The sequence below is a fragment of the Vulpes vulpes genome, chromosome 2 (assembly GCF_048418805.1).
Source record: "Vulpes vulpes isolate BD-2025 chromosome 2, VulVul3, whole genome shotgun sequence".
NCBI classification, from domain to species: Eukaryota; Metazoa; Chordata; class Mammalia; order Carnivora; family Canidae; genus Vulpes; species Vulpes vulpes.
The window spans coordinates 1,666,524-1,679,133 of record NC_132781.1 but is presented as its reverse complement, the minus strand read 5'-3'; the positions used below and the strand labels follow the sequence as shown (position 1 = coordinate 1,679,133).

The 12,610-nt window shown below is 57.1% G+C and overlaps 1 protein-coding gene across 3 annotated transcripts in view; it reads left to right on the top strand.

The window, feature by feature from the left end:
- Positions 1-12,610, top strand: part of RPTOR (regulatory associated protein of MTOR complex 1) — a 329,546-nt gene that overhangs the window by 293,238 nt on the left and 23,698 nt on the right. For all 3 annotated transcript variants that reach the window (XM_025999917.2, XM_025999918.2, XM_072746474.1), the window contains 3 exons: positions 3,209-3,312; positions 3,809-3,992; positions 5,493-5,603. In XM_025999917.2, coding sequence (XP_025855702.1) covers positions 3,209-3,312; positions 3,809-3,992; positions 5,493-5,603 — 399 coding nt within the window. The remainder of the gene's footprint in view (positions 1-3,208; positions 3,313-3,808; positions 3,993-5,492; positions 5,604-12,610) is intronic.

The following is a 12,610-nucleotide window of genomic DNA, read 5'->3' as shown; positions in this document are numbered from 1 at the left end:
ACCTTCCCGTGCACCTGCCCCCTTCCCGCCTCCCTGCAGACCCAGGGTGACGCCATCATCCCTCAGACTGGCTTAGCTTACAGAAGTAGGCGCTGTCCCTCCCTGAGAGTCGCTACCCCGTGGGGCCTGCCCGGCCGGGTGCACAAACAACCCCAGGAGAGCAGGTCCCCTCGGGGATTCGGACTCAGTGGCTCTGTGGCCGCTGGAAATCTGGTTCATGGAGACTCTGCTCAGGGCCCTGTTGTGTGTCCTGCACAGGGACTCATGGCCATAAGGTACGGGGTGGCTCTCCAGGCACGTGGGTCCTGTTCTGGCTCCACCAGCCTTCAGCCTCATATGCCCCAGCTTGTCTGCAGAGATGGGCTCATGGTAGGACCTGCTCCATAGTAAACAGTAACCCTGTGAAGCAAGGTCAAGTATTAGTGTCTCCTTCCTCCTTCTCAGTCCGTACTCTGCACATGGTCTGGCGTGCACCGGCCCCGAAAGGGGGTAGGTGACACTCCCCGGCCTCGGCCCTGCTGGCTTCTCTTCCTGGAGGACTGAGGCCCCTCAGTGACCATAGGGCAGGGCTCCTGGTCATCACCACTGCTGCCCTGAACACTCCCTGTGACTCAGCGTTCCAGAGGGAAACTTATTTAGGAAACGTAGCTCATAGAGAAATCACTTCTTATCAGTAGGCTCGTGCTTTCATAGGTGTCTTCTCAGTGATCGAGCATCCAGCAGGGTCTGCATCAGACTCAGTTCCAAATTACCTCTAAATGATCCTTGTGGGAACCACCTTCTCACACATGAATCCAGATCCTTGATGCACAATTGACGGTACAACCTCTGTGGTTCCTGGACTGCCCCCAGGAAAGAGCGGCTGAAAGCCTGCACCGGCGTCCTAAACCCAACTCTGTCCCACCCAGTTGGGAAATCCACTGTCCGAAGTCATCCACGCTGCTTTAGGTATTTTTCTCTGTGGTAGATGGTCCTTTGTGTCCTTGTGAGGTGATGTGTTCCGGTGGGAGAACCAGAGTAACGGGAGCACTCCGGGAGCTGGAGACGGGCTCGCTGCAGCCCCAGGCTCCTGCTCCATATGTCCCCGTTAGCTACAGGGTCAGGGAGCATCGGCCGGCTCGTGTGCGTGCATATGCACGTGCACGTGTCCCTGCGAACCATCCCCGTGTTTGCATTGGGCCAAGAGACTACCTCTGACCTGAGAATCCGGCGTGTAACGAAGTAACGTTTGCTGCCCTCTGAGAGCGTGACGTGTAGCTGTGACCATCCCCGCCCCGCAGCCCTTGCGCATCTGGCCTCGGTCACCTGTCAGGGCAGGCGCACCTGCCCCTCCAGCGGTCTCGGGGCCATGTCCTGGAGTGCAGAAGGACAGGGAGTCTTCACCGGAGAAGGACGAGCACAGGTGGGACGTGCTCACGGCCAGGCCCAGCCCTCCGTTCGGAGCCTACAGAGTGCTGTTGCCCTTCTGCTGACCTCTGGCAGCATGCCCAGCTCATCACCCTGCCCCCCATGCCCTGTGCCCCCAGACCAAGTCTGCAGATAGGCAGGTCTGCGCACGCTCATCCCCACAGGCCTACGCCGCACACGTGATCAAGATCGAGTCCATACATGTTGAACAGGTCGGAGCCATTGGGCTGAAAAAGAAATCTTCGAAGTCTGAAGCCCTGTGATCACCAGCGTGAAGGCTGCCAGCACGCGCATCGCTGTGGATGCGATACACGTGCTCTGCACATGGTCCAGCGTGCACCGGCCCCGAAAATCCACGCTGTGGATTCCAACACGGACACGGAAGGAGAGCCGTGTGGCAGCCTTGGGTGTGGGCCCCGTGCCCCGGATGCCCCAGCAGAGGGACGTGGGGCCTCCTGAGAGGCGGCGGGTGGGCCTCGGGGGCCGCGGGGAGACGGGGCTAGGTCTGCTAAGGTCTGCACGGCGGCGCAGAAGTTTTCTGTCTCCCCCACCACCGCCGCCTGCATCTCCAGAATTTTTGGGAGACACATGGAAGTTGACAGCTTCTTAGAGGAGATTCTTCACTCTCCTCAGACCACGTAGGAGGTCGCTTGGCCCTTGAGTTTTGGAGGGAAGGGCGCAGGCCAGATAATGTAAATATACAGCAAAAACAAGCTGACAATATAACTTCTATAATACAAAAAAAAATTTTAATGATTTCAAAAGATTGATTATGGTTCCGTTTCCTTGCTGTTCTTACTTCAGAGCAGCGGATTATCAGGGAAGCACAGATGTTCTGTAAATGAGCAGCCTCATGGCCCTTTTGTTTTCTGCGATTTTCTGCCTGTTGGCTGAACGCAGGAGGGCCAGCATCCTGACTGGGGGGGGGGGGGGGGGGGGGCTGCGCAGGGTGGCCCGACATCATCACCCACGAAGGTCGAGGTTCTCTTTCTCCCGGCAGCTCTCAAACAGTCTGGCAACAGCCGCACTCAGGGAGCCCAGATGGCTGCGTCGGCCGCCACCTGCCCGCATGTCACCTGGTGTGTCCGGAGCCAGCAGGGCCCACCAGCCGCCCCGTGTGTCCGGAGCAAGACGCCAGGAGAGAACCTGGCAGATGGCGGGTCTGCCGTCCGAGGGGCGGTCAACACCCTCCGTCGGCTCGGCACTTCCATGTGCCGTGTTCCTCCGGCAGACAGCTGATTTCCCAATCCACACAAACTCTACTTCCAAAAATCAAAACAAAGCCACTTCCCCCTACACGCTAGTCTCAGGCTGGCACAAGTGCCTTTCTGCGATGAAATGTCAAATGCTGCACATTTGTGGAGAAAGTTTCTAGAACCTGCTACCTTGTCTCTATCCTCTAAGTGCCACAACCAGGGACACGGCGTGAGTCCCTGAGGTGTGAAAACTGAAAGACTGGGGTGGCATTCTCAGCCGTCCCGGATGGGGTGCCAGGGCCCCAGCTCACCGTTAACGCTGCGTGGTCTTGTGGCTACAGTTCCAGGAGGGCCTGCCCTCAGGCCTCCCTGGACCCCGCAAGTGACTTCTAGAAAAGCGGGAGAACGTAGTTTTACCTGCAGGGTGATGTGGCGGGGCGGGGGGGGGGGGGGGGAGTCACCCGGGCCCCCCACCGGTGTGCAGGACCTCCTGGGCCAAGGGGCCTCTTCTGCAGTCATGAAGCCACCACCCCGTCCTGCTGTCCGTGGCCGCCAGGGTTTCCAGCAGCTGACCGTCCACACCACGTGCCCCTTTGCTCTTGCAGGCCACAGTGAACGCCCGGCCCCAGCGCATCCTCACCACGTCCTCGCTCACCCAGTCGGCGCCCGCCAGCCCCACCAACAAGGGCATCCACATCCACCAGGCAGGGTAAGTGCCTGCATCTGTCTCGTGCAGGCCCCTGGCGGGAAGCCTTCACTACCTTCCTTTGCATGACGAGATGCAACAGCAGATGCTTGGCCTGAGCCTGACTTCTGCCGCCAAGCAGAATTCTATAAGCAAGGGTCTGTCCCCTGCCAGCCGGTCACCAGCAGGCGGCTTCCCCTCTTAGGTCAGTGTCCACAGGCAGGAAGCGGCGAGCAGATGCGTGCCCCCACGCCCTCCAGGCCCTGGCTGGTTTGCTTAGGCTGCATGCAGCGTGCCTGGGGCCACCCTGGCTTTCCGGGGGAATAACAACTGGAACCCACAGGCAGGGCCCAGAAGGGCCATCAGCGTGGGTGGCTGGTGTCTGGAGGCATAGGGATGTGTCGGGCGTGTGAGGATGTTTTGGGCCCTGAACTAGGTCGGTTGGCAGTATCTAGGTGGGTGGCGTGAGGACAGGGTGTTTTGTTTGGGTAAAGCACAGCATTTCTTCCCCCACTGACAGGGGCTCCCCGCCAACATCCAGCGCCAGCAGCTCCAGCCTGACCAACGACGTGGCCAAGCAGCCAGTCAGCCGAGACCTGCCCGCGGGCCGTCCTGGTGCCCCTGGCCCCGCTGGGGTGCAGTACACGCCCCACTCCCAGCAGTTCCCCCGCACACGGAAGATGTTTGACAAGGGCCCAGACCAGGTACCCTCGAACCCTTCCCTGGCACCTATTCTAGTGAGTGTAGGTGCTGAGCGTCACATCCCTCAGTGTGAGCCAAGATTGGACACCAGGACGGGGGGCCTCCACAGCCTGCACCCCCAGTTGTGGCTCTCAGTTTGTCTCATCACGGCTGAGCAGATGTCCCGGGGTCCTCCCTTCTGTGGCCTTTTGTTGTCGGCTCACTGTTCCGGCACCTTCCATGTAGCCAAGTAAGCACATGGAGCTTATCTGCTTTCTCCCTTCGCGGCTGAGTAGCATTTTCCTCCACTGGACATGGCAGCTGCCGTGCAGAAGTGCCTGTTCCGAGTGGGTTGTTTGCTTTTTCCGCAAACATCCTGTTATTGCCACATAAGTAGCTGCAGTCTCTGCCTCAAAGCTGGAAAGAGACTCCAGGAGAGGGAGCAATTGGTGTCTTCATTGGCCTGGCTGCTGTAAACACATAAGCTGTGGCCTTGGCCGCTGGTCCAGACGGTGTGCCGCTCTACTGGGCAAGGACGCAGTCTGGAGGGGCCGTTCAGGACACGCCAAGGGAGCCAGGCTGCTGTGGAGACTGGAGCAGAAGCACATACGGTGGTAGTTTCTACACGTGCCCCTGGCCCCTCGCCCACCCTGGCTTTCAAGGCCTCCCGCCGTACTGGGTGGAGCAAACATGGCCACGAGTGCCCAGTAGGAGGTTCGTCCTCCTGGCAGGACCTTGACATGGGTCCATCAGACGGGAACGCCTGGGCATAGGGAGCGCTCACTGCCCTGGGGGCCGCGAGCCCAGGAGCCTGGCCCAGCAGAGCAGCGCAGGTTCCCACAGCAGTCGGGGGTGAGACCCTGTCACCGAGTCCCAGCTGTCAGACTTTCCACCAGGCGAGGCTCCCCTGGATAACAGGGCTCCTTTCTGACGGACGCCTTCCGTCCCGCCCCCCCGTGCATCGTGGGCCTTGCGGTGCCCAGCTTCGTACAGTGATGCAAACTCCCACCCTCGCCCCCCCACCCCGGTCCCCGTAGGCCGTGCTGTGGGAAACAAATGTGTTGTCCAGTAGAGCAGCACCAAGCAGTTGAGGTCTCGATACTTGCATGTCCCTTCGTGCAGGAGCTACTTTGCATAGGTGGGTGCCAGGGTGCCAGCAGCCCCTGCCCTCCAGGCCGTAGAGGCCTCAGGCCCTGCTGACCTCATGGCGCCTGGCCTGAGCATCCGATTTAAGAGTGACAGGCTCTGTATCCCAAGCCACTGTGGCTGGCCCCAGGGGAACCTGGTCCCCTGAGCACAGATTCGATGGCCCTCCCTGACACAGGTTCCCTGGAGCCCTGGCCATGCGTTCAGGGTCCCTGGCCACCAGGATGCAGAAGCGAGGCCAGCAGAGAAACGTTCTTAGCAGCCAGACCACTGCCTTTTGTCTCCTTGCAAGTCCTTTCGAGCTCACAAACGGGTGTGTGGAGTGTGTGACTGTTCTTCCTGTTTTCTCTCCCCCTCCCCCCGAAACGCCCCTGAAGACCACCGACGATGCAGATGATGCCGCTGGACACAGAAGCTTTGTCTCGGCCACGACACAGACCGGCTTCTGTGACTGGAGCGCCCGGTACTTCGCCCAGCCTGTCATGAAGGTAGTGTGCGCCTCTGCTCCGGGTACCAAGTGGGCCTCCCATCTGTGCCCTCGCACAGACACTGGAGTCGGTCAGAGCCCTGCCTTGGCTCCCTCCATCCCCTCCTTCCCCAGGAGCCTCGGCCTCTGGCCTGAGCTGTCTGAGCCCCCTGCTCACGGCCAGACCCAGCTGGTCACTCTCGGTGGCTCCCGCCAGCCCAGCCACCGACCCTCTGGGGCTCCTGACCCGTCACGTTACAGCTGCTAATGGGCGACCCCAAACTGCCGTCATGGTAGCTGATGTAATAGTCAAAACAGCAAAAGGAACAGACTTCATTTACCCTCCTGTCTTCTCAAAGAAACCAAGGCAGCCTGCCCGCTCAGAGCCGCCAGGACAACTGAATCTGTCCACTCGGCAAGGCCGCCAGGCCTGGAGACCCTCCTGGTGAGGACGGCCCGGGGCGTGGGCTCTGGCTGCTGGGCCGGGGAGCAGGCTTGTCCCGAAGACCTGCCTGCTGGGGCTAATTCCAGCGCGCCCGGGCCGCTTGTGGAGCCTGGCACTCAGGTGTCCTTCTCCCCCGGCCCTGACGGGAGACGTGTCCTGTCGCGGCAGATCCGAGCCGCATGTCCAGGGGACGGTGTGGGGCCAGCAGCGCTTTGTCCTGCTGCTCTTCGCCGGGAGCGCCGACTTTCCCATGAAGCACATTCTTAGAAAACTTTCTTCTTCTCTCGTAAAGACCGTTGAAATCATGGTTTACTCTTGGTTGTGTATCAAGCTACACATCCAAGCAGTTTCCTTGAGGAGTAACCTGGACCCTTTATGACAACTCTCGTCCTGCTTTTCTTTGCCCATAAAGATGCTGATATTTGTTGATAAAAACACAAGGCGGTGCTTGTCCGTGCCTGAGGCAGAGGACAGAGTTCTAGTTTGCTGAGCCCCTTTGCTGACAAGGCGGACATCTCTCTTCCATTTTTGAATTGAACCCGACTCCCAGAAAACGGTTTAGCAGTAAAGCGTCAGAAGCCATGAGCAGCCGTTCCCTTCAACCTGGTAACTCGTTTGCTGAGATACCGACTCAAGGAAATGATCAGTCGTGGATGATCTGGGTGTTATTTATCTCGTGAAATCTAGGATCCACCTGAAGGCCCAGCACGGAGAGGAGGGCTTAACACTCAGGAAATATTTGATGCTTATTGTTTTAAAAATTAAGCTTTAAAATTTGATTCTTAAGGAAATACTCGTGCTAAAACTTTTAAAAAAGGAAAAGAGCAGGACATAAATTGGCTACAGGGAGATCCCCGTTGGAAACGCTGTGCACATCCGTCTGTGCCCAGAAAACACTAAAGCAGCCGCCCCGTGGCTGGTGGCGGGTGACGTGTCGGCGTGGCACTAGCGTGTTTATCCACGGCTGTCTCCCCTGTGTTTTCCATACTAAGCACCAAGCAGCTTTACAGTCAGAACAAAAGTATGAATGCAGCAAGCGCAAGGGGCGGCCGCGGCCTGTGCTCGTCCTCGGGCTTTCTGCGCCCTGCCCACTGCCGCCACCCGGGCCCCTCGCTGAGAAGGGAGCGAGCCAGCGAGCAGCAGCTGCGGCCGTGGGCAGCAGGCCGACCCTAGACCTCTGGTCCCGTCTGCTCTGAGGGACAAGGGTTTGTCCAGGTCTGCAGGAGCTCGGTCTCCCTGACAGTCTCCTCCTCACGGGAGCGAGGCCATCAGGTTAGGGCCCGGGGCCTGCCCTGCCAGGGGGTGTCTTGGGGTGATGAGCGGCTCCTCGGGCGGTCTGAGAGGCACCTGGCCCTGCCGTCCTCGGTGACAGGAGGGAGGAGGGGCATAGGTCCGTAGGCTCGTCCTCTCACCAGCGAGTGTCCTCGGCCACCTGGGGCAGGGGCAGTGGCGTCAGCCCCCGCAGGGCCGCTTCCTGAGCGCAGGCCTGAGGTTTGCTCCTGTGCTTCCCACGGGCACACCCGCACCCCACACCCCTGCCCCGTCCCTCTGTAGCTGCAGGTCAGGGGGGGACGGGGCGACACCCGGAGTGGGGATGCTGCAGGGGGCCTGGGAGGAAGGGCCCTCGCCGGTGTCACTCCCACCTGGCCCGCGGGACGCGGTCAGGAAGTCCTGCTAACCCTCTGCCAGGCTCTCGGGTGATGGTCGCTTGAAGTGACGCACGAGGCCTCCCGGTCGGAGGTGAGCCTGTCGCCATGGCCTTTGTCTGTAGCTGCTGGTGGCGGCTAAGATGTGAGGTGGTCGGGCGCCCGAGTAACTTCCCCCTCGCGTTAACTAGAAACCATCTCTAAGTGTCAGAAGAAGATGCGTTTTTATTTCTTTGTAATTTTTTTAAAAGTTGTTCTCCCCCGTTTTCTGGGTACCGTTCACAGGGGTGTCCTTTTATTAAGTTCATGCATCATCTGACACGCGTGCAGTACATGCGTTAGGGGCGTTTTTATCGGCCTGTCTCACACGTAAACTAAGAACAGCTCATAGCGAGGCTCGTACCTCAGAAGTCAGAGCCCTAAACCGCCTCAGAGAGCAGGACTGTCCCCAGCGTGACGGCTCACAAGCATCCCGCAGCTCGCGCTTGGGGGGCCCGGGGACCCCACCACGTGGCGGCCAGGACGCTTTCTGTTGGCTTTTTGTCACTTCGCCGCCCGATTCTGTTCAGGTCTGCGTGGCCAGAAAGAAGCTGGCTCCGGAGCTGGCTCTCCCGTGCTGAGGAAGGAACCGTCCCCCCCCCGCTGGTTTACAGGGCTCGCATCTGCCTTAGAAAGATGAAGACTGTTTAAAGACGCCTGTCATGTGCTTTAAAAAAAAAAAAAAAAAAGATACATTGAGATTTGTTCTGGCTACAAAAGTAATAGGTTTTTTTCCTTCAGGTTGGCAGAGTGGAGACTGATTTTACCCAGAGGCGGGCTCTCGGGAGTGCAGGGAAATAGGAGCTCTCCGCCGCTGTTGCTGGTGGTAAAACGCTCGCTCGCTGTAGAGCAGTTCACTGGTGGTTCTCGAAATCAGAAATGGCTTCACCCTAAAAACCCACAGCCCTCCTCTGAGAAAGAGATCCTAAAACCGCCGCCGTACGTGCGTGTGTAATGATGTGTCCAGAGGTGCTCGCTACAACATGATTTGTAAGAGCAAAAAGTTGAAAATAAAACAAAACAAAAAATCCGTCAGTAATTAGGAGGAGCGCGAGTTAAGACCACTGTGTTCGTGCGATAGAGCTGCACGGCCCTACCGTGAGCCGCCCGGCCTGAGGACACGTGTGGAGTCCTTGTTAGCGAAGGTAGATAATCCGATGGTCCCAAATGCCCGCACAGGTGCCATGGTGCCTCGTCGTGCACGAGCACGGGAGGAGGCCTCCAGGGCCACACATCACACTGCTCATGCTGTTCCTTCTAAAGGTTTGTTTACATCATGTTTGTTTGAGAAAAAGAGAGAGACTGCAGGAGCTGGGCGAGGGGCCGAGGGGCCGGACAAGCAGACTTCCTGCTGAGCGCGGAGCCCGGCACAGGGCTCGATCTCACGGCCCCAAGATTACGACCCGAGTCAAAACCAGGAGTCGGACCCCCAGCTGACTGAGCCACCCACGCGGCCCCGTACTGTTGCTTCCAGAGGGCAGGGACTGTCCTTTCTACACTGTAGCGTTCAGACTGTTTGAACTTTGTAGAGAACACAGCTATCAGTGTCATGATTTAGAACAGATTAAACTATAACGTTTATTTACAGAAAGAGCTTTAAAAAGAGTCAGACTGTTTTAAGACCTCATATGCCGAGCGAATGTCGGTTTAACACGCACTCAGGCCCAAGAGCAGAGTGAAGGCTTTTCTCCAGGCAGAGGGCGCAGATCCTACACCCCGACCCAACTTAGGATTGTGTGTGACCGTGCTCGGGAGTAGATGCAGAACTTGCTTAAGTCTGCAGGTCCAGGAAGCTGGTTTTTTTAAGTGTACTTAACTTTTTTTTAACTCCGAAAATGAAAATGTAAAATAAAATGGAAGTCCCCGGTAATTCTCTCTCCATCTCTCTCTCTCTGTCTCTCCGTCTCTCTCCCACGCACACAGTTCTCTCCCCTGCCATTGGGATTATTACACACGTACAGCTTTGTGTGCTGCTTTGTGCACTTATGTGGTTATGAACATCAAACATTTTCTCATATCCTCAAATACTCTTGCACAGAAACGACTTCTCCTTTTTCTCTTCTTGTACGTAAACCTCCAGGCACACAGAGCCCGAACATTGCCGTGGGCGCACCTTCACACCGGTTCACATCAGCTTAGTTTGCGGTGAGCCCGACCTGTGTCAGGAGGCCAGCCGGTGCCACACGGTCTCCAGTTCCTAAAACGCAGGCCCCTGGTTCTTTCCTGGAAAGCTCACTTGGAAACCGAACACATGTGGATTCCCCTCCGGCATCAGCAGGATGGAGCAGGTGCTCGCTTTGTGATGGCAGCTGCATGAAGTGTCTGGTCGGGTGGCAGGGAGACCCGCCAGCACCCTCCACTTGCTTCCACGCGGCCACGCCAGGAGGACGGGGGCTCCCACTTGCTGCCACCTGGGGACCACTTCCGCCCCTCTGCCTGTCTTCCCACCTGCTGGCCTCGTGCCAGGCGCCCGCGTGTCTTGTAAATCACCGCTGGATTGTAAACCACCGAGGGCCAACAGATGTTTGGTTCTCAGCTATGTTCTTTCTCTAAAACAAACATTCCTTAAACCAAAGCGTTGAAAGAGTAAATACCTACAGGAATGGGAAGAAATCACATGTTCACGGGTCGGGTGACTTCTTAACAGCAGGTCCCCAAATAGACCCACAGAGTCCACGTGAGGCTGGTGAAAATCTCAGCAGCCCCTTTTTTTTGCAAAAACTGGCAAGCTGAGACTAAAATTCAGATGGAAATGCAGGAGGCCCAGAATAGTGCTTACGAAAAATATCATAAAGGACAAAAAAAATAAACAATTCAGGCTTCCCGTTTTCAAACCTTGCTGCATAGTTGCAGGAATGGGGACAGTGTGGTGCTGTCTCAAGGGCAGGTATGCAGGGGCGCCTGGGTGGCTCAGCGGTTGAGCGTCTGCCTTCGGCTCAGGGCATGATCCCGGGGTCCCAGGATCGAGTCCCGCGTCCAGCTCCCTGCGTGGAGCCCGCTTCTCCCTCTGCCTGTGTCTCTGCCTCTCTCTGTGTCTCTCATAAATAAATAAATACATACATACAAGACCCAAATGCTGAAAAATACAAAACAGCGATGAAACCAATTGGCGGAGACCTAGTGCATGGAAGGTGCACTCCTGGGCCAGAGGGCTCAGTGACGTGCGGGTGTCAGGAGCCCCTAACCTGGGCACAGGTCGATGCCGTCCCACCGAACACCCCAACAGGATTGTTTTCATCAACAAGCCTGTTGTAAAGTTTATGGGAAGAAGCTAAGAAACTAAAATAACCAAAGAAGTTTTGTCCCAGAGCTCTGTTGGAGGACTCGCACCGTGTGATCTCAAGAGTCACCGTGACATCAGTCAGGAGTAGAATGGGGAGGGCAGACACCGGGACCAGTGGGGCCGAACGGAGCCCCGCAGTGGAGCCATGGTGCATCCCACCGATCTTCCACAAAGCTACGGGCGGGGGGTGGTCTTTCCAGCAAGTGTGATTGCAGTGACTGGACATGGATTTGCCCAGAAGAAGAACATCACTCCATCTCCCACACCGTATTCAGAAACCAACTCGAAGAGCATCGCGTCGTGCTATGGAAACTTCTGGAAGCCCCCTCTGGCCTGTTAGGCAGTGGTTCCTTGAGAAGCACAAAAAGAACAAGCCACACGTGAAAAAAAATGGTACGTGGGTTTCATCACATTAACTGCTTTTTGAACGTTGGTGTTAAAATCATGAAAACATAAGCCACAGCCTGGAGAAGAATATTGTAAAATATGTATCTGGTAAAGTTCCGGCATCGAAAGCACAAAGAGCCCCCAAAACTCCATACGAGGACAGCCCCGGTGGCCAGTGGTTCAGTGCCACCTGCAGCCCAGGGCGTGATCCTGGGGTCCTGGGATCGAGTCCCACGTTGAGCTCCCTGCATGGAGCCTGCCTTTCCCTCTGCCTGTGTCTCTGCCTCTCTCTCTGCCTATCTCTCGTGAATAAGTAAAATCTTAAAAAAAAACAACTCCATACAGAAGGAAATAAGGCAATTTCAAACAACCGACAGAAGGCGGGCACAGACGTTTTCCCAAAAAGGTGTGCGGACAGTAAAGGAGCCCTGAGAAGGTGTGTGGCCCTAAGGCGGGTGGCCGCTGGGGGCCCGAGCTGCCACAGGAGACGACCAGCACGCTGCCATATGATGCTCACGTCTCAGGTCCGTCGATCCCACGTGCTGACAGTGGGCGCAGAGCAGCTGACACTCGTCCCTTGTGCAGACGATGAGTATCCCAGACGCTCTGGAGACATCTGGCTGTTTCCTACAAGATGGACACACGTGATACCACCCAACACTCTAGATGGACGTTCACCTGGGAAAAATGAAAACCCTCGTGTGTGTATCAATGGTGGCTTTGTTCATAATCATGACAAGTAGACAGAAGCCAGGTGTCCTGCACCTGATGCCTGAACTGTGATGGGGTCATAGGAAGAAATACCAGTCAGGGAAGCCCGGGTGGCTCAGCGGTTGAGCGCCTGCCTTCAGCCCAGGGCGTGACCCGGGGTCCCAGGATCGAGTCCCACATCAGGCCCCCCTCAGGGAACCTGCTTCTCCCTCTGCCTGGGTCTCTGCCTCTCTCTGTGTCTCTCAGGAATAAATAAATAAAATATTAAAAGAAACAAAGAAATGGCAGTCCTCTGAGAAGGTTTTCCAAAGGAACAGATACACAACACGGATGAACCTCGAGTGCGTCGTGCTTAGTGAAGAAGCCAGACGCCAAGGCTGCACGCCGTGAGACCCATTTGCCCAGCATTCCACGAAAGCCAAAACAGAACGACGGGGCAGGTGCCAGGCCTGGGCGTAGGGAGGCCGACCGCCGAGGGGCACGGAGCAGAGCCGGGCTCTGTTGTCCACCAGGCAGCC